Below are 26541 nucleotides of genomic sequence, written 5' to 3' on the forward strand. Positions count from 1 at the left end.
GAGATTGTCACCACAGGGCTGAGGGGCGGGGTGGGAAGGAGAAGCCGGCTGAGGAGTCGTCCTCATGCCCTCCCCCCGCCCTTCCTCTATCCGTGATGTGTGCGTGTGCATTTATATATGCCCACAGCTCGTCACACATTCCTGAGCAGGGGGCTAGCCTGGCCTAGTACCCACTGTGTTCTCCTCTGAGAGTGCCTCACCTCCCCAGCCTTCAAGACCTTGCTTGCAGAGTCATTTACTGCCCCTCCCTCCAGGTACAGGCGGGGACACTGACCCGACAGGACAGCGTTGCCCAACAGCTGTTGTATAGGCAGCATCAAGCTGGGGCAGGAATGCTCGCTGCTCCTCCGACATGGTCCGGGTCCCTCAGCTTCTCTCTGGGGACTTTAGGGAAAGAATAGGACTTAAGGAGTCACTTGGGGACATGGGCAGGGGCAGAGGCTGAAGACTGGGGTTGAATCCCTGTCACTGGGTAAGCACGTAGCTCTCACCTCTGTAAGCTTTCGTTTACTCCCTGCGTGTGGGGTGACAGCCTGGCACAGTCAGTCTGCTCTAGAAGAAACAGGCGATGGCCTGTTCATGCCGAGGGGCCTGGGCAGAGATGTGAGAGACAGCTTTCATTACCCACCATAGCAAGGGCCAGTACCCTTGCCTGGCTGTGGAGGGCCTGTGTGGCTCCATCTCTGGCTGTCTCGCTTTTCAGAGAACACTGGTCCTACGCTGGCTGTTGGATCAGAGCTTTAGGTTGAGACCTGTGACTGAAAGGTCTTCAGGATGGGCGAGGCTGTTGGACACCCTGGGGAACACATCAAAGTTCATCCTCAGGGTCACACTCGAGCCGTCACGGGCGACATTCGGCTTTCCTAGGATGGCAGTGAAGGGTCTCTCTCTCGAAGGCAGGAAGGGTGGAGGAGGGGAGGGCTTGACTTTGAGGGGGGCAACAGAGACAGCTTTTCAAAACAACAGGAAAGAGAAGGCAAGGGTGGAGAGCGACAACCCAGAACGCAGGTGGTGCTTTCTGGGCTGGGAAACTCGGCAAAACTTCACCTCCAGCATGTCTCTTCACCTTTGACCCTCCCTGAAGAGCAGCAGTAAGGACAAAATGACAACGAAGCCACTTGGCAGAGGAGGAGAAATGGCCCCAGAGTCCCTCTCACAGATACTACGAGAAAAGTCTCTGGATACGCAACACGCACTGCAGGAGTCAGGCCCTCAACTCTCTGTCTCTCAGCCAGCCCTGGCTAGCCTGGTTTCTGGGAGGGCTGCATGCTGTAATGGACCTCACCGGACCTCACCAGCCACCTCTGGAGAAGGCCACATAGCTGCCCCCTGGACACTAGCAGAGCCCTCTGGTCAGCTGGATAGCAAGCGCCACTCAGCATCTTCCTCTTACACGTGGCTTTCTGTGGAAACAGACTCTGAAGTCAGGTCCAGGGCTCAGCTCAGATGTATGGCTGGCTGGCTCCGGCTGCTGTACACAGGACAGGAGGCCAAGACGTGCCATTGGTTTCTCTGATTCCTCTTTTTTTTTCTGCCTGAAAGTGAGGCCAGATAGTGCAGGTTGGGGGAGGGGGAGGAGGCAAGAGCTTAGGGAGGGGCTGTCTTTGAGAGCTGCTGCCAACACTCCTGAGTGACAGGATTCTCAAGTCACCATAGTTCACGGTCAAGGTCGAGGTCCCAGCTCTGCTCGAGGATAAGGAGCGATTTCATTTCCAGGCCCAGGTACACAGCTGTGGAGAAGCACCTGTGTGCTTTCATGTCACCCTATGTTTGTGGGGGGGGGGGAGTGTCATGCTCACTCCCACCTGCCACTGAGCCTCCGGAGGCAAGTGTATCCAAACTCAGTGATGCCCACCCATAGTGACAGAGCATCAGAGGCTAAGATGCCGGTGACCTTCCACCTGGTCCTCAGGCCAAAGCTTTCTGCCCTTGTTCTTTGCTGTAACAGACATCTCCAGAGTGGCTGAGTGGTGTGTGTGTGTGTGTGTGTGTGTGTGTGTGTGTGTGTGTGTGTCTGTGTCTGTGTCTGTGTCTGTGTCTGTGTATGTCTGTGTTGTCTGTCTGTGTGTGTCTGTGTCTATGTCTGTCTGTGTATTCCTGTATCTCTCCAGCCAGCCCTAGGTCCACTATAGTACGTCTTCCTGGAAACCGCTTGGCTCTCCTATTGATGGAGAGCTCTGCTCACTTCCCAGCCTCCTTTTTCTCTGGTCTGGACTCTAACGAGATGCTGTGAGGCCTGGTGGTCTGATGCTTAGCACTAGACCTTGACTTTAGGAAAATTAGGTGGAGTATTTCAAACAACCAGGTAAAGAAAATCTGCTAAGAAAAAAAAACCTGAAGCTGGGCCTGGTGGCACAGGCCTTGCATCCCAGCCACTCAGGTGCCTGAAGCAGGAGAATTATACAGTTGAGACCAGCTTAAGTCACCAAGGAGAGTTTTTGTCTCAAAAAGCAAAGTAGGCTTTAATATAAACCAAAACAAAAATAAGTAAATAAACTGATGGAGTCAAAGGCCTGAAAATACTATTTTACACTTGCCTTTTATTTGTCAGTAAAGTTTTTTATGACTCTCTTTATTTTTACATAGACTGATCTAATCATTGTTAGCACATTGTAAGAGAAAGGCAGGCTGCATCACGCATGCCAGGGGTAATGACTGTGAGATGTGGCTTAGTCAGTACTGTTTGCCTAGGAGAAGCGAGGGCCTGAGTTCAGTTCCCGGAACCCACATTTTAAAAAAATGAAAATGCTGTGTGTGGTGGCACATTTGCAACCGTAGTGCTGGGGAGGGGCACGCAGGAGGATCCCCAGGGCCCGCTGGCCAGCCTAGGTTACTTACTTGACTGCTTCAAGCCCTAGGGAACAGCACCTGGGGCTAACCTCTGCCCTCTATGTGTGCATGAGCACACACAGGCATACGTGCACACACACTTATACATAGACCTACATACATACAGATACACATGATAGAAGGGAGGGAGGGAGGGAGGGAGGAGAAAGGGGGGCTGGGAACTGAGCCCCAACAGTCAGCCAACTCCCTTCATCATTGTCCACTCACTGACCTCTCTTACTATGTGGGGGTAAAGTACTACAACTGGCACCGTAGCCCAGCAAACTAGGCTCAGAAGAGTGAGGCCCTTACAATCTCACAGCAACTTAGAACCAAACAGGCTTCAGGTACAGCTGGTTCTAGCCTCTGCCTTCCCCCCATCCCACCGCCCCCGAAATGGTTAGTCTCTCCAGGACAAAAGAGGGTGAGGAATTCAGCAGCGACTGCCACCCTGCTGGAGTTCACCAGTGACTGCCACCCTGCTGGAGTTCACCAGTGACTGTCACTCCGCTGGAATTCACCAGTGACTGTCACTCCGCTGGAGTTCACCAGTGACTGTCACTCCGCTGGAGTTCACCAGTGACTGTCACTCCGCTGGAGTTCACCAGTGACTGCCACCCTGCTGGAGTTCACCAGTGACTGCCACCCTGCTGGAGTTCACCAGTGACTGCCACCCTGCTGGAGTTCACCAGTGACTGCCACCCTGCTGGAGTTCACCAGTGACTGCCACCCTGCTGGAGTTCACCAGTGACTGCCACCCTGCTGGAGTTCACCAGTGACTGCCACCCTGCTGGAGTTCACCGGTGACTGCCAACCTGCTGGAGTTCACCAGTGACTGCCACCCTGCTGGAGTTCACCGGTGACTGTCACTCCGCTGGAGTTCACCAGTGACTGTCACTCTGCTGGAGTTCACCGGTGACTGCCACCCTGCTGGAGTTCACCAGTGACTGTCACTCTGCTAGAGTTCACCAGTGACTGTCACCCTGCTGGAGTTCACCAGTGACTGCCACCCTGCTGGAGTTCACCGGTGACTGTCACTCCGCTGGAGTTCACCGGTGACTGTCACCCTGCTGGAGTTCACCAGTGACTGTCACTCCGCTGGAGTTCACCAGTGACTGCTGCATTGCGTGAGAACACCAGCTCAGGACCCGAGGTGAAGATGGGCTCCCCCCCCATGAGCCCCCTACATAATCTTCTTGGGCCCCCCTCCAGTTCCTGGGCCTAGACTCAGTTTCCAGAAAGGGGGAGCCCCTCGGTGTGAACAAGTGACAAGAGCTTGGGGGGCACTTGTTGGCGTGGAAAAACCAGCGAGGTGGGGTGAGAATTTGGAAAGTGGAGGGGGCGGTGTTGGCAGAGTGGAAACAGCCTCTCGATAGGCACGGGGCACGGGGTCCCACTGAGTCACTCAGGGTGCTTGGATGAGTCTGCCTACCTTTGGGGGGAGAGGGGGGAACATAAGTTTCCATGTCTAGAAAAGGAAGGTCTTCCCATTGCATTGTTTTCTGCTACATTTCGCATTGCAGGGTCCAAACTACTCCAACGTCCACTGACACCCCCCCCCCCCCGAGCCCCAGGCCAGACCAAGCCAAGCCAGGCCCACTGATTCACGGACAGTGCCACTGGGAGTAAAGTGGCCTTGTCCCTACTCAACTGTGCCAGTTCCCTGCCTGGTTTACTCATAACAGAGCCTTGTTGCGTCACGGGGATTCCACCAAGGAAACCAGTGTGTGGCATAGCCTCTGCCAGCGAGGCTCCTCCTACCGAGGTGTCATCCCATTTTACAGGAATGCAAACTGAGGCCCAGGGAAGGGAAGTGGAAAGCCCCAGTGTGTAGCAGTTTCAGGACCCAAAGTTGTCTCAAGAGCCCTTTAGCCATCACCACCAACTGGAACTCAAATTCTGTCCAACCTCGGCAGTACTGAGAGCACATTTGTCTGTGGGACAGAAGACTAATTCTGAGGTCCAGATGGGATACACTTGGGGGCTATTTTCTGACAGAAGATCACTGGATCTTCTGTAGCCAAAGGGCAGAAAGGTCCTAAGCCCCTTCTCCCTAAGTGTTAGACCTGCATTAAGTCTGGTACTGGGATCTGGTCCCTGGCCCGGGCTCTCTGGGCTGGTGTGGTACCCGAGGCTGCAGAACATCTGTCTGAAGTCTAGAGATAGCTTAGAGGACAGCGAAGGTGGGATACGGTGTCATGACTGAGGCCTGGGTAGGAGAGCTGAAGGTTGGAAGTTCTAATCCCATTCTAGAAGGCCATGAGACTGTCGGCATGCCACCTTCGTCACCCCGGGCCTCTGTGGTATGGCCTGTGAATTGGAAGGAAAGAGGTTTTTGAGGCAAATAGAAAAATCCCTTTGCCCCTCACCTGACTGGTTTCTGAGAAGATGGAAGTACAGAACGGGGCTTCGTCCCTGTTTTTTTGTTTTTTTGTTTTTTTGAGCCTTTCTGGGCTTTGGCATAGGAAAAGCTAAAAAGGGCCTGCCCTCTGTAAAGGCCCTGAGTCAGGAAGCTCAAAATCTTGGCCTGCAACACCCCCAAGGGCATCCGAAGGCCCTGGACCAGTGAGCTTAAGCCTCGGGGGCTCCAGCAGAGAGTAGAGGCAGCCCCAGCACAGCGGTGCCATGGCTTTCCCAAGCTAGGCGGTTCTTGGTGGGCAGGCCCACAGCAGCCGCCTCATGTGTTTCCCATTTGTACATAAATCCCAAGTCCCATAAAACCCCCTGAAGTGCCACCCAGCCACATATGTGGACGCCTCTGCCTTGCAATGCGGTGACGGGTATGGCAGGGTGTCAGCCGCAGCCCAGGGCAGTGACAGCCATGGTGAGGGGTCCCCCACCCTCTGAGGGAACCAAGCTTTGGCTCCTGAGGAAGAAATCAACCAGACCAGCGCTGCCCTTCATTATGATAAGGGTCCCCTGGGCCACTGCAAACCACAGCCTGCTTCCCACTCACTGGCTCCCAGCTCTGTTTCCTGGGTTGTATGAGGAGGCCCTACCCACAAACAGAAACCCTACCTTTCTCTCTCTCTCTCTCTCTCTCTCTCTCTCTTTCTTTTTATTCTTTTCCTTTCAGCCTCCAAAGAAGGGGAGGAGGGTAGCCACAAGATCTTCTAAGGGCCCCGTGACATCACAGCCCAGGTGACAGCGGCCTAGCCAATGGGGCCTAGGCCGCGGGCTGGCTTCTTGCATCCTGTGATGTTGGGTTGACACTGGGAAGGCCTGGTCCCTCAACCACAGAACCACAAGGCCAGGCCCTCGCCTCCTCCAGGGCCCTGCCGAGGAGCTGGTTGGCTCCTGGCGTCCCCACCCCCTGGCCACCCTGGCCCCTACCACAGCCTGGGCTCCGTGGAGGGTGAGCCTAGTTCATTCATTCATCGCTGAGTCTAGTCTCGCTGCTGCAGCCCCAGGCTCCTCCACCCTGGCTTGCCCAGAGCCCCTTCCCACCATTTAATGATACTCTGCACATGGGGCTGTTGAAAGTTTGTGGCTAGACATTCCTGTGGGACCGGGAAGCCAAATTCTTGGGTACAAACCGAAACTTTCTTTCCTTGGAGATTTACTTCTTTCTCTCTCTCTCGCCCACAGATACTCTCGCGTTCTTTCCCTTTTTTCTTTTTCTTTTTTCCCTGTTTTTTCCTTTTTTTTGTAGCAGCAAGGGGAGAAAAAAGAAACCAACCCCCCCCCAAAAAAAAGCAAACGAAAAAGCAACACCTCCCCCTTTCTATTTTCAAAAGCAGCTTGAAAAAATATATATATATATAACAAAACAACAGCTAACCAAGTGGGTCTGAACCCAACCCCTCTGAGGCCGAGTCCTTGCCTCTCTGTCAGTGTCGGGTATGGCCTCCAACAGCATCTTCGATTCCTTCTCCAACTACACACCGACCTTCATACGAGGTGAGTACCATGGTGGGGCTCTGCCTGGCTCTCCCCAGTGGGGAGCTGTGATGGTCTCAGACCATGTCCCTTCTTTAACCCACTGCTCTGGCCACCTCAATGGCCAACCTCTGAGAACCTAAGTGGGGAGAGGGATTGGTGACCTCCGTGTTCTCCTGTGGGACTTTGGTTCTCGGCCTGTGGCGCGTGTGACAGTGGTGATGGCTGCCTATGGACCTCAAAGGCTAGACCTCAGAGGGTCCTGGGTTGGAGAGAGCAAAGAGAGACGGTGGCCCTGTTTCCTGCCTTCCCCACAGGGGACAGGGACCTGTCTGCCCAGATCGGGACTCAGACAGACAGAGGTCAGAGATGTCCGGGAGGCCCAAGGGAGGCAAGCAGAGCCAGGGCCGTGCCTGGGCCCACAGGTCTACCCTTGGTATTCTCTGCACTCCCAGGACAGCGGGGACAGAGAGAGGAGAAAAGAGTCACAGGCCTCTGTGAGAATCTGCTCAACCCTAGCAGCTCCTATGGGAAACCCTGTCCCTGGAAGGTCTGAATTCTTAGCCACAAAAGAAGGTGTTTGGGGCGGGGTGTGTGACTTTTGTCTCTATTCATGGCCCAGAAAGGACCCAGAATTCTGGCATGCGTCCCTCAGCAAGGATGGGGCTAGGAGTTCTGATTTAGCCTGAATGAACCCCAGGGAGACAGATCCTGCTTCTGGTCTTTGTGGTAGTGTGGCTTCATACCTCAGCCACTTTCCTGGTCCTTAGCAGGAGCCCATGGGGCAGTGGCACCTGAGACAAAAAGATCCTGGTCCTCAAACTTCAACCGTACAGCCATGCGGATCTCGGCCGGTGACCTGATACGGGTCACTTAATGTCTCTGCTCCCTGTGCATTCCCTCTAGCTGCGGTGTTCTGTTGTCTGAGGCCATTACTTTGAGCTATTTAAGGGACTGGCTTCTCTGGAGAATGTTCTAGAATTCTAGGACTAGATGTGCTTTTTTTTTTTTTTTTTTGAGTTGAGGTGGCCAGATGAGACATAGAGGTCCGCTGGGCCTACCATGGCCAGCCGTGACCACAGTCAGCGATCAGCATTTGGTTTTAGAGGGCTTAGGACCCCTGTGGGTCTGTGTGACAAGAACTAGTCTAAGAATAACGCATAACTCTTTCCTGGTGACCTGGGGTTGTGCCATGGGATTGAGCTACGGGACAGTGATTGAGCCGCGGGAGAAGGGGCGCTCCATCCAAACCTGGCTGTGGCTGGTGATGAATAGTGGCCCCGGGTCCTGTCCCTTCCTGCCACTGCTGTTGTACTGCGTACGCACCCTTTGCGGTCCTCAGTATTAATTAAAGGCAACTCCTCGGCAAGAAAATAAGAGCTCGTACAAACCGTTTGCCCTCCCTGAGCAAGATGGAAGCATTGAGCTTAAAACAAAGGGACCTTGGAAGACAGGGCTAGTGCTGGCTGCCTTAGCCGGGGGTCCTGACACAAAACCTCAAAGGTGGCAGCTGGAGGCAAGAGGACAAAAGGGGACCATAGCAGCTCTATTACAAGACGGAAGAGGTCGCTGGGTGGAGTAGATGAAAATCAGTAGTGGAAATCAGTGGGCAACCCGGAGCCCCCCAAAAAGGTACCCTGCCCTTGTCTCGTCTCTGTCCTTTAAACCTGCCCACTCAGGCTCAGCTCTGTGATTCAGAGCGCCCACAGCCTCCAGCCTCAGAGTCCCCCGGTAGTCTACACACTGTCCTAAACTCTCAGGAAACCCATGACTTCTCAAATTGCACTATTAAAAACAAAATAAATGCAAGAGGGCTTCGGAGGGCACCAGGGCTAGGGAAACGGTTTCCAATATACAAAGGCCCATCGCAGATTGTGACCTGGGGCCTCTCTGAGGACATTTGAGTGACAGTGGCCCTCCCTGTGGATCCAAAATCCGGCGTAGCTCTTGGGTGATGAATGCTGACAATAGATAGTGACCGGTCATCTGCCACAACCCTCCCGAGACCAAACACAATGTGTGGTTTCTGTTAGTGACACCACCATGGGTGGAAAAAGACGCTGAGTTGTGTTCCAAGGTTGCTAACAGTGGGGGGAAATGTCATTATTTCCAGCCAGAGTCTTGCACCCCCTGGATTTCTGCTCAGGTCAAGAACCCCCAGTGCCGTTGTGTTCTCACCTTCTGCCTCTCAGGATCCACTACCTGTGGGAGTTGTGCAGAAAGGTGTCCCTGTCCTTACTCCGCCAGCCCCTGCATCCTCTGAATGCAGACCCTCCTCAGCCACACCCCTAGAGACCTTGAAAATGCTGTGTGCTAGATTCCCATCTCAGACTGGGGAACCAGACCAAGGATGTTGGGTTTGGGTCTGGAAAGTCACACAAGTTGACTTGGGCAATCCTGGCAGAAGGTCCAGTCCCCTGCCTTCCCCCTCTCATGCCCGTATGCTGTGTGACTCCAAGCAAGGCACTTGACATCTCTGAGTGTCATTCTTTCATTGGGTAAAAGAAGACAGTAAGTTAGAGTTGGTGCTCCTCGGGCGGACCCCAACCCCTGTATGTCCCTGGCCCCTTTCCCGTGGTGGGTCCTCTGCACTGTCATGAAGCCTTGCTGACTTAGAGTCCCTGTAGACCAGAAAACAATAGCTTCGTCTGTGTTTTCACCTGTATCTGTGTTTCCATGCCTCACCTCTGGGCATCAGTGCTCAGGGGACACCCGGAGTCCCTGGAAGCAACAGGGGACAAATGATTGGGCCTCTTGAAAGTCAGGGCTTGTGTGGAACCTTCCAGAAGCTACCCAGGTTATCCTTCATGCTTTCTCAATCCTGCTCTTGAACCAGGTCCTTCACTGGGCCCAGGATACCCCATGCTTTTTCCTTGGAGGAAAGGGGTCAGGGAAAGAACCTCACCCTGCAGCGGAGACCAAGGAAAGGCTGGAGATCCAAGAGGGCATGCTCAGCCTTCAGATTTAGGGGCACCCTGTGCAGAGATGGCTTTGCCTTGTTAACTCCACCATTCCACAAGATCCTGCCAAGCTTGGGCTCTGGAGGGGCACTTTCTAATTGAAGCCCATATGCTACCTCTCCTAGTTATCATCGGGAGGTACCCTTCACCACCCTGTGCCTCAATTTCCCCTTCTAGAGGAGATGGTGGCATCACCAGTCTTCTGGGGCTGTGGTCAAAAGCCGATGACCAGAGGGCCCAGCCCAGCATAGAGCAACTGCTCTCTACCCATGCCAGGAGCTGGTTCAAGAGGGCAGGCTGAGGGTGTCCAGCTGGTAGTGAGAGGTGGCCAGCAGCGACAATGTAGACAGGGATGTGATGTGTGGTTAAGGCGGAGAATCTGGGAGTGACAGTACCGACTCTCTAAGGATGAGGAGGTGACAGCAGGAAAGATAACAGTGTGAGATCTTGAGATCTCAAGATCCAGAGGGCAGGAGTGCCCTGGGTGGTCCTGGGGATGGTCGTGCACACAGGACCCCCTGCCCAGGACAGGCCTTCAGCTCCTTGGCCTCTATTTTCTTAGCAGAGGCTGGGGTCTGTGGGCAGCTCAGACGCTATACCCCCTAGACATCTGGGAGAAACGCGAAGTGGACTCACAGGCACGGGTATCCCCGTGTGGAGGCAGGGGGATGACAACAAGAATCTGGCACCCAATATTTCAAAGCCCAAGGAACCCTCCAGTGATAGGCTGCCCTGCTGGTTGGTCACCCTGAGCATATATGACTCCGTGGCCTCCTCCTCCGCTGACCCTGGCGGGAGATGAGTGACCGCCAGTCTTTCCCCGCCCACCATGGCGCTGTCTACCAGGCCTCTCTGATGGCAGCTCCTGAGGCCACGCTGCAAACACCATCTCCTCAAAGCACCCTGTCTGTCTTGCCCCACCCCCATGCTGGAATGAAGTTCCTAGTAGCCCCCCACTGGCCACAGGGTGTGGGTGTGTGTGAGCCGGCCCCACACAGAGGACCTGTGTGTCCAGGCCTCGTCCGCACCCACTACGGCCAACCAGCGGCCCCTGGCGGCCCTGCAGGTCAGATAGTGGGCCCATTGATGGCAGGGCCTTGAGGTGGCCACATCAAAGCTGAGGCTTTCTGGGTTACCTGACGGGGAGAGACCTGAAAACATGACCTTCCAGAAGACTCTTGAGACAAGAAGACAGTAACGTCTGAAAAGAAAGTCTAGTGTCTGGTAGACCTGGCCTTCTGAGGGGTGGGGGGACAGCCCTGAACTTGGGGCTTAGTATAGCTTCCAGAGCTCTGGCTTTTTTATTTTTTATTTGGTTTTTTGAGACAGGGTTTCTCTGTGTCCTGGACTGGCTTTGTAAACCAAGCTGGCCTCGAACTCACAAAGATCCGTCTGCCTCTGCCTCCTTGAGTGCTGGGATTACAGGCGTGCTCCACCAGGCTCAGCCAGAGCACTGGCTCTTAATCCCAACTCCTAGGGACCTGCCACCTGCAGGCTCTGTTTTTAAATTTTTTTTAATTTAAAAGTTTCATATATCATTTAAATTTCTTTTATTGCTGTTTTGATTTGTTTGGTTGGTTTTTGGCTTTTAGTTTTTTGTTTGTTTGTTTGTTTGTTTTGGAGGGGGTGGTTTCAAGACAGGGTTTCTCTGTGTAGCCTTCCTTGACTATCCTGGACTCGCTTTGTAGACCAGGCTGCCCCCAAACTCACAGTGATCTGCCTGCTTCTGCCTCCCAAGTGCTGGCATTAAAGGCGTGCACCACCACCGCCCGGCTTCAATTAATTTTCTTAATTGGTACATGTATATATTATATTTGGGGCATTTTCCTCCTCGTCTCTGTACCTCTCTCTGCTTGCCCCTCCCCTCCCCTTAGTCCTCTTTGCCCCCTCGACAGTTTCATATCTTTCTTGTCATATATACATATATGATTGTAGGTATCTATATAAGATCTAGGACCCACAAATGAGAAAAAATATAATACTTATCTTTCTGAGGCTGACTTAATTTGCTCAGTGTAATTCTCTGTGGCCACTCCATTTTCCTGCATGTGGCATGACTTCATTCTTTATGGATGAATATATATACATCCATATAATATATGATATAAAAATAATATTATATAATAAATATAATATAATTATATTATATAATAAAATCATATATGCATATGTATATGTATTTATAATCATGTACACACACACACACTTTCCTTTGCCCTCTATTAGTGGGCGGGGATTCCTTTGAGTGACCGCCCAGGCATAGTGTAACTGGGTCATGTGGAAATTCTACTTACAGGGTTGTTTCTTTGCTTGTTGTTTAAGATGGGGCCTCATTACGCATGAGTGACCTGGAACTTGCTCTGTAGACAAGGCTGGCCTCAAATGCAAGATATCTGCCTGCTTCTGCCTCCAAAATCCTGGGAGTAAAGGTGTGCACCGCCACACCCAGCTGTCTCTAGTTTCTTGAGAAACCTCCAACTTCCGCTGCGGCTGGCGCAGCTCTGCTCCCAGCAGCAGCAGCAGCAGCAGCAGCAGCAGCAGCAGCAGCAGCAGCAGCAGCGTGGAAAGGCTCCCTCTTGCCTTGCCAGCGTTTGCTTATGTTCTTAATGAGCACCGTTCTGACCGGGGTGAGAAGGGCTCGGCGTGGTTTTGATTCTCTTACGCTGGGGAACGCCTATTGCCCGTTTGCAGTTCATCTTTGGCGAAGCGTCTGCTCATTTCCTAGCCTGCTTATTGATTGGGCCCCTTGAGTTCTTGCTGAGATTTTTGTTGTTGTTGCTTTTACTTCTTTGTATATGGAAGTGCCGGGTGCATCTCAAGCCAAGACTTTCTAGCATTCTGTAAGCTGCTGTTGCTTAGATCCATCTCTCCCTTTGCTGCACAGGAACCCCTTAATTCCGTGAGGTCCTATTTGCTGACTGTTGGCCTTAGTTTGCCTGAGCAAGAATCCCACTGGAGAAGCCTCCCTGTCCCTGCACCTGCACCTGGAAGTGTGTTCCTCACCTTTTCTTCTAACAGAGTCAGAGTCTCAGGTCTGACGTTAAGGATCTTCTTTGACCCAAGGTGGGAGAGATGGCTCAGAGGTTAGAGCACCGGCTGTTTCTTCCAAAGGTCACGGGTTTGATTCCCAGCACCTACAAGGCGGCTTACAACCATCTGAAACTCCAATTCCAGTGTGTCTTAATGCTCTCATCTGTCCTCCACAGGCACTGCACATGTGTGGTACACACACATACATACATGTAGGCAAACACTCACACACATGAAATGAAAATAAACAAACCATCAAAAAGCATCTTTGACCCATTTGGAGTTCCTCCTTAGGTCTCCATCCTGCGGGTACCCAGTCTTCCTAGAATTGTTTGTTGAAGATGCTGCCTTTATTACCATGTGCAATTTTGGCATCTTTGTCAAAAATCATGTGGCTATAGCTGCATGCGTTACATATGTGTCTCTCATCTAACTGGTTGATCTACACATCTGGTTTTGTACCATCGGCAGACATGGAGCTACCAGTGGCTGGTGAGTCATATCGTGTGTGTGTGTGTGTGTGTGTGTGTGTGTGTGTGTGTGTGTGTGTAAGACTAGAGATTAAACCTAGAGCCCTGGGCATTCCAGGCAAATGTGCTACTGCAGAGCTACATTCCCAGCCCAGCCTTTGTCTCCATCACCCACTCTGCCAGGAGTCTATCGACTTTGAGCTCTGAGCCCCAGTTCCCAGAGCCAGCTTCAGGACTTCCTGAGTCATTTCTAGAGAAGAGAGGGAGGAAAAAGAGGGGAAAGGGAAGAAGAGAGGGCTTCTGTGTCTGGATGTCCTATTGGGTCCTATCACAAGCCTTGAACCTACAGCTCCTGTGAGAGGGCCTGGGCACTACTCATGGTGGAGTGGGTGGCTCAGTTCTGTAATTCTTAGCACTTAGGAGATGGAGGCAGGAGGATCAAGTGTTTAAGGTCACCTTTCCCTCTACACAGCAAGTTCAAAGTCAGCCCCAGATACTTAAAACTTTGTCTCAAAAAAAAAAAAAGAAAGAAAGAAAGAAAGAAAAAAGGAAAAAAAGAAAAGAAAAGAATGAGAAAGACATACAGTCAAATAGAGAGAGAATGGAACTAACAGAATTTCAAAGAGGAAATATACCCAAGAAGCCCTGTGCATGGCACAGGCTAAGAGTGCATACCACACAGGCTGGCCTCCTGTCTGAAGTCTCCAGCATGTGGGTCCCACTTTCCTAGTGCTGAGGAGAGATGAGCAGGGAGCTCAGAAAGTCTGCAAGACCCTTCACACATGGCACCCGGGGAGGAGGACACAGAACACAGTTTAGCTGTATAGACCCAAGTTATATCCAGACCCTACCGCGTCATCGCTGCGCGTCCTGGAAAGAAGCGGCTCACCTCTCTCTGTTTGCTCTCTCCTCTGTGAAACGAAAGAGAGGGACAGTACCTACAAAAGTCTGCTCAGACGGCCTAGGGATGGGATGAGGTTAACACAGGGCCCGGCACGGGCGAGCCCTTCACCAATGCCGGAAAGTACTATGAATCCATATTCTTCCTTTCCAGTAAATGAGAAAGAAAAAGCATGTCCCTGAGCTGATAAAAAAAAGAAGGAGCCCGCCTCTCCTCTCCTCAAGACCCAGATTTAAGGCCACCTTCTCTCAAGAGCCTCTTTTACCAGGAATTGGGGTGCCTGCTGTCATCACCTGTCACCCTTGAAGCATCCAAAGAGAGTTCCAGGGAGTGGGTGTGGTCTCCCAAGTGACGTTCAGTGTCCCTTGTTACAGAGTTGGCATTGGGGGATGGGGGGGCCTGAGGGAGTGATGAACTGGCACTGCTGTTCTGTGCAGGTTTCCGTGCCCCCCACCCCTCACTTCCCCTTGGCTGGCTGGTTTTTCTCTGAACGCCAAGCCAGAACTCTCCCAGCCTATGGGTGCTGGCGGCTTAGAGGTTTAGGTTCCTCTTTGGGGTTTTCTTTTAAGTCTGGGAAAGGCATTTTTGGCACAAGGCTCAGACTTATGTGTGGGCGGAGGGGATAGATGCGTATAAGATACAATTTTGGAGGTTGCTATGGCCAACGCCACCAACCCAAACACCTTCCAGACGGGAGTCCAAAGGGTCCATGGGAGCCTTGACCCCTGCCAGGGTGGCAATGCCATTGGATTGTAATTGGTGTGGGTTCCCTCCTGTCTCTCACCTGCACAGCTGTAGGTCACCTGGCCTCTGAGAAGAGGGGTGTGGCTAATGATAGAGGCGGCAGGTGTTGGGAATCCCTGGGAGACCCCCAAAGGGGAGTAAACAGAGGGGAGTATTATACCTGTGCCCCAAACCCACATCACCTGGGGATGGATGCTGGTAGCTGCCCAAGAGCCGCCCCATGAAGGACCTCCTCTATGTCTCCTGGCCCTGCCCACCCAAGCCCTGGCAGCCTCGGGGACCTGGTCAGTACCTCAGTACCATTGAGCCAGATCCAGGGTGTCTTAGGAAGAATTACAGGCCCAGGGCAGGTAGGGAGCAGAATTCCAGGTGGGTTAGTGGGATCTGTGGGGGTAACCCTGACATTCTGCCCATGTCTTGTTCCCTACATGAAACCAAGTCTCTTCCACAGCGGAAAGCAAGCCACACAAGGCCACCTTCAGGCAAAGAATAGAGGAAATAACGTGCCAACTGCAGTTTAGGCGGCTGGGAGAGAGTGGAGCCGGAGGGGCCCAGAGGCCTTCTGGGAAATTCTTTTAGTGAGTCGCACTTTTCGGAACTCTCAACATGAACCCTGTGTTACTTAGAGATGTAGGAAGAAAGTGCTGTTTTTTTCCCCCTTTCTTTCTTTCTTTCTTTTCTTTTCAAAGAAGGAAAGCAGAAGAGGAGCTTTGGCCTCCTGGGAGCAGGGGCTGAAGGGGACCCACCCTCTGTGCTTCTCCTCACATCTCCATGTCTGTCTTTACCACCTTGGCTCTGGCCTGTTGGGTAGCATAGACAGGATCCCCCCGGTCTAGGTGGAGCCTTGCATACAGCAGATGCTCAGGCCGTGTTTGTGTCTAGAGCATCAGACTTGAATCTCCCTAGAAGAGGCAGCCTGGTCCGTCCGTCCGTCCGTCTCTCCCTCTCTTTCCCTCCCTCCCTCCCTCCCTCTCTCTCTCTCTCTCTCTCTCTCTCTCTCTCTCTCTCTCTCTCTCTCCTCTTTTGGGGGTACTATTGACCCCTGTAGTGGATGGACTCTTCTTGAGCATCTACTGCAGTGGTCCTCAACCTTCCCAACACTGCCACCCTTTAATACAGTCCTCATGTTGTGATCCCCAACCATAAAATCATTACATTACGCTGGGCGTGGTGGTGCCACACGCCTTTAATCCCAGCACACGAGAGGCAGAGGCAGATGGATCGCTGTGAGTTCAAAGCCAGCCTGGTGTACAAAAGGGAGTCCAGGACAGCCAAGGCTACACAGAGAAACCCTGTCTCAAAAAACAAAACAAAACAAAAATTTATTTCATTGCTACTTCATAACTATAATTTTGCTACTGTTAAGAAGCATAATATAAATATCTGATATGCAGGACATCTGATGTGTGACCCTTGAAGGGTTGGGAACCACTAACCCACTGCATGAAAGCATGCAAGAGTGAACACAGCAGGTGGGTGTGCTTGTCTGTCTGAAGTTGATATCCACCCCCCCACCCCCCACCCCACACACACATGGTTTGTAAATGGGACAAGTGGGGCTCAGGATAGAGACAGTCCTTGCCCAAGCCCCACAGTTAAGGCATTCTGGGACCCTGAGAGCCCACTACAACCCCGCTTAGGCTACCCACAGCCCTGACTCCGCCTCCCGGGACCTCTATAGATGTCTATGAGCACACCGAGTGTACATCACAGGGGGATGAGCATCATGGATGCCACCGCAGAGCTGAAAATGCACCTAGACTTAGGGAGCCGGCAGGGTCTGCTTCAAGCAAAGCGGAAGAAGAGAAGAGGAAGTGGGGCAGGAGCTGCAGCTGTTGGCAACTTCCTGTGCGCCACGCAGGTGCCATGATGGTTCTGTCGCAGCCAGGTCTCTTTCCCACTTACTCTCCACTATAATCCATGCGGTGGATTATATATTATATATTACATGGTACACGTCATATATTATATATTATATATTACCTTGTATATGTCATATATTATATATTATAGTATTGTTGTTATGATCACTGTTTTACAGTTGGCAAGACTGGGCTTCAGCAAGAGGCCGGTGTCTAGGAAATGCCACAGTCTATGTGGCATGAAAGATGCCTCCTATCTGGAGCATGTCTCCTCTTCCTCACAGCCCAGGTGCTCAACCTCCATAGAGCTCTCCCTAATTGTTCCCAGCCCTGCTCAGAGACTTCTAGAACGTTCCTGAGGACAATGGAGTCTGAACTGGACCCACAGTGCATCTGGGGGGGTAGAGAATGCTGGTGGCACGTGTAAACGGGGACGGCAGGATCATCCAGAGGCATTCCTGGGGGGGTGGGGGGAGGGGGCTTGTGTGTCCTGTGAAAGAGGACACAAGAGAGGAGCAAGGAAGGAGATAGGCAGGCATGAGCGTTGGGCATGACTTTCAAGGCAGGTGGAGTCTGGGCGGAGTGCAGGCTGGGCAGTGATGGCTGCCCCACATCTCGTGACACGCAGGCAGCTCCCTGAAATAGGCCAGTGCAGATGCACAGGGTGAAGATAAGTTCCGTGCATGTGTGCGTGAGTGTGGCGACACCACAGGCTTCCCGAGCTGCTTGAAGCCCTATTTTTATCCCCCTCTAGAACTCAGCCACAGAGCCAAAGCACATAGTCTGTGCCAGGGATGGCCGCGCCTGTGGCCTGTCCAGGACGAGGGCAGGGATTCAGAACAGCCAAGAGGAGACCTATCGCAAGGACACCCCAGGGACCTTTTCAGGACACAGTGCAAAATAAAGATGCAGGAGGGGGCCGGGCATGGTGGCTCATGCCTTTAATCCCAGCACTCGGGAAAGGCTGATCATTGTGAGTTCAAGGCCAGCCTGATCTACAAAGTGAGTCTGGGGCAGCCAGGGCAACAGAGAGAAACCCTGTCTTGAAAAACCAAAAATAAATTAATTAATTAAATAAAGATGCAGGACACAAGCTCAGAACTCATTGAGTATTTCAGGGTAGAGATGTAGAGACAGCCCAGCACAAGCATGAGGATCTGAGTTCGGATCCCCAGCCGGAAAGCCAGAGTCTCTGAAGTAAGATGGGAGGCAGTGAGAAGAGATCCTGGGTTTCACAGGCCACCTAGCCTGGCCCACACAGCAGAACAAGATACCTTGTCTCAAACTAAGCAGTGGAGGGCCAAAATGCCAGCTCGTCCTCTACATACCCACACTGTCACACACACACACACACACACACACACACACACACACACACACACACACTCCTACAGAGAGATGGAGTGAGAGATTGATTTTCAGGACAACCATTCATGGTAGCACAGGCCTATAATTCCACCCGCTGGAAGCAGGAAGATCAAGATTTCAAAGCTAGCCTGAACTACAAAAGACCCTATCTCAAAACAACAACAACAATAACAAAAAACAAAACAGGGGACTGGAGAGATGGCTCAGTGGCTAAGAGTATATACTGCTCTTTGAGAGGCCCTGAGTTCAAGTGCCACCACCCACATCCGGTGGCTCACATCTTCCTGAAACCAACAGCTCCAGGCAATCCAGCCCCTCTGTCCCCTGCGGGCATTGCACTCACACGCACAGACCCGCGTGCAGACACACACATGCACATCATTTTAAAGCGAACTTTAAATAAAAAGCAAATAAGAACAAAATTTCCAAACAGACATCACCAGAAACAAGAAATTCAGAGCTTGGTGCCCTTTGCAAGGGCCTGAAAAACTTGGCCACATCCACTGGCCTGTCGCTGCCGTAGCCCAGTGGTCCTCACTGTCCACAACCGACTAATGACCAAACGGGGCTGGAAGAATACTTGGTTGGAAAAAAATGCCTGCTGTGCATGCGTGAGAACCTAAGCCTGGATCCCCAGACCCCACAGAAAAGCTGAAGATGACAGCACACAACCTGCAATCCCAGCCCCAGGGAAGAGGAGACAAGAGGGTTCCTGGGACAGTCTAATCCAACTGGCCAGTTCCAGACTCACCGGGAGACCCTGTCTCAGAACTAAAGGATCCCAGAAGCTAAGCAAGGGCAGGCCCCGGTTAGTGCTTAGGTGGGAGAAACGAAGCCAGAGGGTAATTGAAGACACACAAGTGTTGACCTCTGGCCTCCACACACATGCACACACAAGCGTATACACATGAGCACACACGCACATGTACACATACGCACAAACACACAAGGGAGGCCTGTGGTGCTCGAGAGGCCAGAGCCAGTGAGAGCATCCCTGAAGCCAACCTCAGGACTCTGTAGCGTTTCAGGTCACAAAACACCTACATGAGCCACAGAATTTAAAAGCAAGTTGCAGGCCCCACGCAAAAGCATCATCGTTTGGTGTATTTCCTTCTAGAATGCTCCACGGGGCGGTTTCCCACTGTGTGTGAGGCCACACGAAGAGTACCCCAGAACCTTAGGGTGACTGTTAGCAGTCACCATTCCTATGTGCAGAGAAGAACCCACAATGGTGGAAACATTCTGTGTCTTGTGCCCCACTCAGTGGCCCCTGTTGCGCACAAACACAGAACACCAGAGCAACGAGAATGCTGGGTGTTTAACTTTAAATTCCTTTGTTCGTTCATTTATTTGTTGTTGCAGTGTTGAGGTTTGAACCCAGGGCCTCACACATGCTAGACAGGCACGCTCCCAGTGAGCTACAGCCACGGCCTCCTTTTTGCTTTTTATTTTAAGACAGGGTCTTATTAAGTTACTGAGGCTGGCCTTGTGAACTCAGTCTGTATCTATAGCCGAGGCTAGCCTTGTAAACCCCTCTGTATATGTAGCCAAGGTTGGCCTTGAATCTATGATCTTTTTCCTCAGCCTCTCAAGTACCGAGGCACAGAGAGAGAGAGGACTCAGCCAGACCGACTTTAGACGGTACCTGAGAGCCTTGCAGAACCCTTCAACCCTCCGTCCAACCCCGGGTCCACGCCAGCCTCCTGGGAAGCACCCTGGGAGCTTGCGGGGACGTGGGAGCCCACAGTATGCACTTGAGCCGGCTGTGCAGACCAGTCATGGACAGCCCAAGTTCTGAGTGAGGCCTCTGTGGCCTTCCCAGCCTGGCCAGGCCTAAGGTTACCCAGAGCTCCAGGGACTTGGCCTAGAGTAGCAGGCCTGGGGTGGCGGGAGGCGCCACACCCTTCCTGCCATCCCTCTCTATGGACAATGGGGTTGGTGATAAAGCCTTTTGCCCTTGACCTTTGACCTGTGGAGCGGATGGACGCTTCTAAGAAGCCTGGTGAATAAGAGTAGTGGGACTGTAGCCTCGTAAGTGACCAGGGCTGGGGACAGTGACACCTGGACAGGGAACCGAGCTAGGAGCATAGGTGGGGCCTGGTTTGTGGCATCTGGGGTTTCATGTTGGGGGCGTGTCTGTCGTCGTCATGGTAGCACAGAGTGGGATCTGTGAGCAGGGCTGCCGGTGGTGGCCCCAGCTGGGGTTCAACCTAGCACTCGGGGTACACTCACACTCACGTTCACCATCCCCCGATTCCTAACGTCATCGCGACTCTGCCACCTACACCCAGGGGGCTGCGCCCACCTCTCCTGACTCAGCCCTGATCTCTGCACCACGAGAGAACAGCAAGCCCCTCCAGGTTGTCAGAGTCAACAGAGACAGGGCTGGGGACCATAGGGTGGGGGGCCTTGCAAAGGGCTGCAGAGCCTGGTGACTAGCATTGTCACTGTTGTATGTTGAGCCCGGCCATGTTCCTGAGATGCCTTACCCTCCCCTCCGCCACACACACACAGTCACACACACACACACACACACACACACACACACACACACCACCACCACACCATCACACCATCACACCATCACACTATTCTCTCAAGGGGATGAGATCCCTGCTTTTGACATTTTTGCTCATTTTTCCTCTATTTCCTGGTTTCTCACTGTACTCTTATGATTTGTGTTCCAGGGTAGGGAGAAGAGCAGCTCAATTAATGCTCCTTATTAACCCCATTGTTTAAACAGACAATAAATAAGAGAGGCCAAGCGAGGCAATCCCCCACACACAAGCATCCCCCCCCAAGCCCCAGCTGCCCCAGGGCCCTGCCAGAACTGGGCTGGCAGCCCTCCCCATCCTCCACGCAGCTCCAAGGTACACCCTTGTCCTGTGTGAAACTGGCCCTCCCAACACCCTCCCACCTGGGCCCTCCTTTGTACTAGGGCAACACAGCAACCACAATTTGACCCCATAGCTACCTCATGCCCTGCATGCTGAGCCCTGGGCCTTGGGCTTTGGGTCCTGAGCTCACCTACTGTGTGGTGTGTCTACACCTAGCCCACCACAATAGGAACATTCACCTGTGGGGGGAGGGGGTGGGGAGGGCTCCCAGAGAGGCTATGGTGGAAAGAGGAGGGAACAGCAATGCACCTGCTTCTCTAATCAGGAAATTTCTCACACTCTTAAAAGACCCCCCCCCCCAACTCACCACCTGCCCCAGCTCCTGTCTAAGCACAGATGTGACCGTGGGGGGGAGGGGGCACTCTGAAAGGCAAGAGGGCTACAAGGAAGCTGGTGACACCCTTCTGGTCTTTGAGCTCTTCAGCACTCACACAGGGGGGCCACCAGGGACCTTCCAGCTGCCACAGTCCCCTGTCCCAGAGCTAGGAAGCTTCTCAGGAGTGTGGTAAAATCCAGAGGGCTGTCAAGGTGGTGGGGAAAGACATGCAAATAGGGAGTGTCCCCAGGGTCCTGGGCAAACCCAGAGCTTATTTCTGACCCCTCTTCTTCCTGTGAGGCAACCTAAAAAAGAACGCTCTATCACTTGGGCATGGTGAGCACTGTGTCTGGGGGCTGTCCTGGGGGCCTCTCCAAGCACAGCAAGGGATGACGCCTGATAATAAGTAGGCCACAAACGACTGCCCAGAAAGGCGGTCGGGTCGGTGGAGGGTTCTCCCTGCTCCCTGAACCCAAGCCCCACTCCACAAGAAGATGAAAACCGAGGCGGAAGAAACTCCCAGGGCACAGAAGGGACCCCAAGCATGATCTGGCCACCTCCCTGTTGACCCAAAGCTCCAGCTCTAGTCTCAGCAAAGATAAGACCATGGTCACTGTCAGCTGGCTTAGCTGCAGGTGTCACAGAGCAGTGGCTCTGCCACCCAGACCACAAGGCCCTGGTCCTTCAGCTCCCGTGACAGCACCAGCACAGCCTGTGGTGGAGCATCAGCTGTACATGGGTGAGGCCCAGCCACAGGGTTCCCTAGAGCTTCTGTGTTCTCTTCTGTAGGACAGGAGATAACCACGCCCACCTCCAAGAACACAGGTCCCCAGCATCTGGTGAGCTGTGTCCAACCTGAGGTCACAGCACCCTAAACCTGGAGTGGCTTGTGACTGTCCGCTTAGAGCCAAGCATCTCAGAGAACAATGACAGGCCTTTGACATGGTTTTCATGGAGCACTGGAAAGTGAGTGTTATGTGTTCTTATCCTCGGATGGAGCCAGGAGCCTTTGGGTGTGGATGGACTTTCCTTAGGAAGAGAAGAGACTGCACCTCCACTTTCCTGCCCAGCAGGGACTTTGAGGGGTACACTTGCGAAACAGCAGGGGAGCTAGTGCTCAAGGAACTCATTCCTGGATCAGCCATCCCTGTCCCAGGATTTGTCCTAAGGGCAGTGAGGTCAGGGATGTAAGCAAACTCCATCTAAGGGGTGTCACTCACAATGACAGAAATCCTGGGGCACCGTAAGCCGATGGGCTGTTGGCCTGAGGGAACACCATGGTGGTCCAACCTGGGGCCCCCCAGCTCAGCAGCCTTTAGTGTCATGGAGTGACACCAGGGACACGCATAGTATGTCGGGTTGTTTCAAACAGTAGGCACTGTGCGCTCTAGGCATTATATGAAGAGGCAAAGAAAACAGCACGGGGTGGGGGAGGGGGAGACAGTAGGAGCTACACAGGAGAAAGAGTGGCATCCGAAGGGCAGACGCCAGCAACGGTTCTGGGTGGCAGGGCTGGGGTGGTTTTAATTTTCTTCTTCATAATTCTATTATTTTCCAATTTCTCCTTAATGAATAGGTATTATTTTCATACCCAGAAAAATATGTGTTTTGTTTTAAGAGACAAGGGAGTGAAGGAGTCTCTTCTCCCTCGTGTGGACTCCGGACTCTAAAACTTAGGCCCAGAGTGGGAAAGGCAGACTTCACTCATTTGCCCTTTCTGCAAAGCTCCAGGAAGCCTCTGTTCTTTGGCCAGAGAGCTAGAAATGACCCATGTCTGTCCTCAGGGCATCAAAGTCCTGAGAAGGCGAGGGGCACCCGAAAGTCCTCATAGTATAACAGGACAGGGAGCCAGGGGAGTGTTGGAGGCAGTTTCACAAAGAGGGGAAATGAAGATGGGGCTTTGGTGTGTGAGTAGGAGTTTGGTGGTCAGAAAATGAAGCCACCCTAGGCTAATCTGTGGACTGTGCTGTGAAAAGAGAGTAAGGATGGAGACAGGGCTGGAGCAGCCTGCTCCTCTGAGCAGCGCTAACACTCTGTGGCTGAGCCTCCTGGGCCTTGGTTTTGTCCTCTGGGTAATGGGTTAATCACACACGCACGCACGCACGCACGCACGCACGTACGTGCACACACACACGTGCACGCACGCACACACACACACACGTGCACACACGTGCACACACACGTGCACACACGTGCACACACACGCGCGCGCGCACACACACGTGCACACACACACATACACACACGTGCACACACACACACACACATGCACACACGTACCATGTCCCTCGCTCCTGTCCTCCATCCCTCCTCCCGTCCAGTGCCGATGGCTCAGGTCTTCTCACAATGCCAGCTTCTCTGCTGTCCCCACACAGCTCTCTGGCCTGTCCCCTGCACGTCTCTGGTTGTTCTCATGGTCTCCTCCATGCCCACCTGGGCAACCCACTGTACTCACTGAGCCTCAACCGTCACTGCCTCCACTAAGCCCCCTTTCCTTTGCCCCAATAAGATGCTTTGCTCCTGATCTCGGGATTAAGATATCAGTGGGCTATGAGTCTCCCTGCAACAGAGGCTCAGAGAAGGAGGCTGAGGAGCCAGGCAGGGTTGAGCTAACTTGTGCAGGCAGACAGACAGACAGACAGACAGACAGACAGACGGGCAGGCGGGCAGGCAGAGGCCCTGAGGCAGGGAGTAGAAGAGACTGGCGTGCTGGAGACCTCTGTGGATACACTGGGGCGATGGAAGGAACAGAGTAGGAGACAAAGACAGAGCTACAGAAGGATGCAAGTCACACAGAATGCCATCAAGGCTAGTCAGCCCAGGGGACAGACGATCAGTGACACCTCCATGCCCTTCCTGATCCTCCACTGCCCCCAACCCTGTCCCCGGCACCATCCCATATTCTACTAAGTTGCTGAGTCTGAGAGCGCTCACTTCACAGGCTGGCAGGACCTGCCGCAGTGGCAAGCAGGGAACAGCGCACGTTTGAGAGAGAGAAGACCAGCAGTGTTTACTGACATCAAAGGCCAGACTTCTTAGAGCTAGTCCTAGCTTAGAGAGGGCTCTACGCAGCGTGAGGGGTCCGAGTCAGAGGTTTAAAAAAGAGCTGAGATGGGCAAGATAAGTTCAGTGACACAAGCACTTGCTGCCAAGCTTCATGGCCTGAACTTGATCCCCAGGATCCAGGTGGTGGAGGAAGAGAACCGACTCCCACATGTTGACCTCTGACCTCCACACATACACCAAAACACAAGTGCTGCGTTCTCTCTCTCTCCCTCTCCCTCTCCCTCCCTCTCCCTCTCCCCTCTCCCCTCTCCCCTCTCTCTCTCTCTCTCTCTCTCTCTCTCTCTCTCTCTCTCTCATACGAAATGCAATCTTGTTTAAATTAGAAGAACCTTCTGTGTGCCTGAAGGAAGCTGCCCGTTAAGATTAGTAGTGTAGCCCGGCGTGGTGGCCCACACCTGTGATCCCAGCACTTGGAGGCAGGCAGATCGCTGTGAGTTCGAGGACAGCCTGGTCTACAAAGTCAGTCTAGGCTGTCTCAAAAAACAAAACAAAACAAAAAAGAGATTAGTAGCATGCCATGCTGTAACCTTCCGTGCTCTCCTGGTGGTGGTGAGGGGCGGGGCTTTCTGCACACCCTATCCCCTCTCTGGGCTGGTGTCTCTATCAAGGACACATCTCTAGCTGGACATGGCGATATTAGGCCTAAACTCCTCCTACCAGTGTGGACCAACTGTTGAGCCTCAGGTCTAAAACCTGGTCCCAGGGACCTTCGGCTCTATTGTAATTTTTGAGGGAAGATCTGGGGTAGCTAAGAATGACTTTGAATGTCTGACCCTCCCGCTCCACCTCCCCTGCGCTGAAGTTACAGGCTTGTGCCACCATTCCCGGTTCATCTGGGAGCTGCTGGGGGGGTTGGGCCCAGGGTTTCCCGATCTGCAGTTGACACCTAGCATAAAGAATCTGTGACTCTTGCAGATCCCTTAACAGAGGAGCGGCAGTGTGTAAATGACGGTGGCTCCCAAACCTATGTGGCCACAAGACCAGAATAGGACAGCAAGGGAACACAATGCCCCACAGCCTTTCGGTAGCGCGGAACCCACTCCATCGCCCCTGTCTCCTGATCCTCTCCAGGGTGTGGCACTGGCTGGCTTGTGGGTCTCCAGCCTCTAGACACCCCCTCCCCACTGTCAGAGTGCGCCCCCCCCCGACTCCTCGGCCTCCCCCACGTGCTGGGTGGCAAGGCTTTGCCACAACCACATGAAAAGCCATTTCCCCGGGGTGTCCCCACACCTGGGAAAGCCGGCAGAGCGCCCAGCGCGGGCCCCGCCCCGCGGCTGGAACACCGGGCGAGATCAATGCGGCCGGCGGGGCGTCGCCACCTTGTTCCAATCAGAGCCGGGCGCCTTCCGCTGGGGACCGTGCCCAGCGCCAGCCCTGGTCCTCCCAGGCGCAGCCGGTGACCCGCAGGAGCCGCAACCACCGAGCTCGGGCCACAAGTAGTACCCATTGCAGCGCTACCTGAAGCCCTTCCCTCTTCAGCCTCAGTTTCCTTAGCTTCCGGGAGCCTGGATTAGCCTCTGGGGCTCAAGGCTCAAGTTGGAAAACAGAATAGGACACCCGCAGAGGAGGACACCCGCGGCCAAACAGAGGGTGGCAGAAGCCGGTGGGATAAAGAAGCTGGCTGATGTCCTGCGATGAACTCTTTAACCCTCCTCAGCCCTCGAGGCTCAGCCTAAGTCACCTCCCCCAGGAGGCCCTTCCAGATTGCCCTAAGGCATCGGTGGCTACCCCTCAGCACCAATCCTGGGTCATTTCACGTCTCTCTTCCTATTTGAGCAGTGTCACAAGGCACTAGCCTTTCAGGCCTTCTGCCTTCCCTAGCTGCTGTGCCTTTTGCTGCATCCCAAGCACCCATGCTGCCCATGTTATGGGAAGTAGAAATTGGTACCTCTCATCTCTCTCTCTCTCTCTCTCCCTCCCTCCCTCCCTTCTCTCTCTCTCTCTCTCTCTCTCTCTCCCCCCCATCTCTACCTTCCAATGGAAGGTCCGGAGCCCAAGGCTATAATCCGCAGGCCCTGGGGACCAGGTTGGGATGAGGACAGAAGGACAGAAGGACAGAAGGTTAAGGTTCTGAGATGGGCTGGGAGAGAGAGACTCTGAGTCTGAGGACGGTTGTGAGTATGGGGAAGTTCTGGGCACGTCCCACTCTCCCCGGTGAGAAACTTTCCTCCTCAGCAACAAATGACAAAGAGTAGCCCTGTCTGAGACTGTGGCCAGGA

The 26541-nt window shown here is 53.3% G+C and overlaps 1 protein-coding gene across 1 annotated transcript in view; it reads left to right on the forward strand.

Annotated features, from left to right (window-relative positions):
• Nucleotides 1-6340: 6340 nt before the first annotated feature.
• RUNX3 (RUNX family transcription factor 3) overlaps nt 6341-26541 on the forward strand; it is a 55936-nt gene continuing 35735 nt past the window's right edge. Inside the window, exons 1-2 of the mRNA XM_084788323.1 lie at nt 6341-6357; nt 6664-6729. Coding sequence (XP_084644449.1) covers nt 6672-6729 — 58 coding nt within the window. The 5' untranslated portion in view covers nt 6341-6357; nt 6664-6671. The remainder of the gene's footprint in view (nt 6358-6663; nt 6730-26541) is intronic.

The sequence above is a fragment of the Acomys minous genome (assembly GCF_964271855.1).
Source record: "Acomys minous genome assembly, chromosome: 6".
NCBI lineage: Eukaryota > Metazoa > Chordata > Mammalia > Rodentia > Muridae > Acomys > Acomys minous.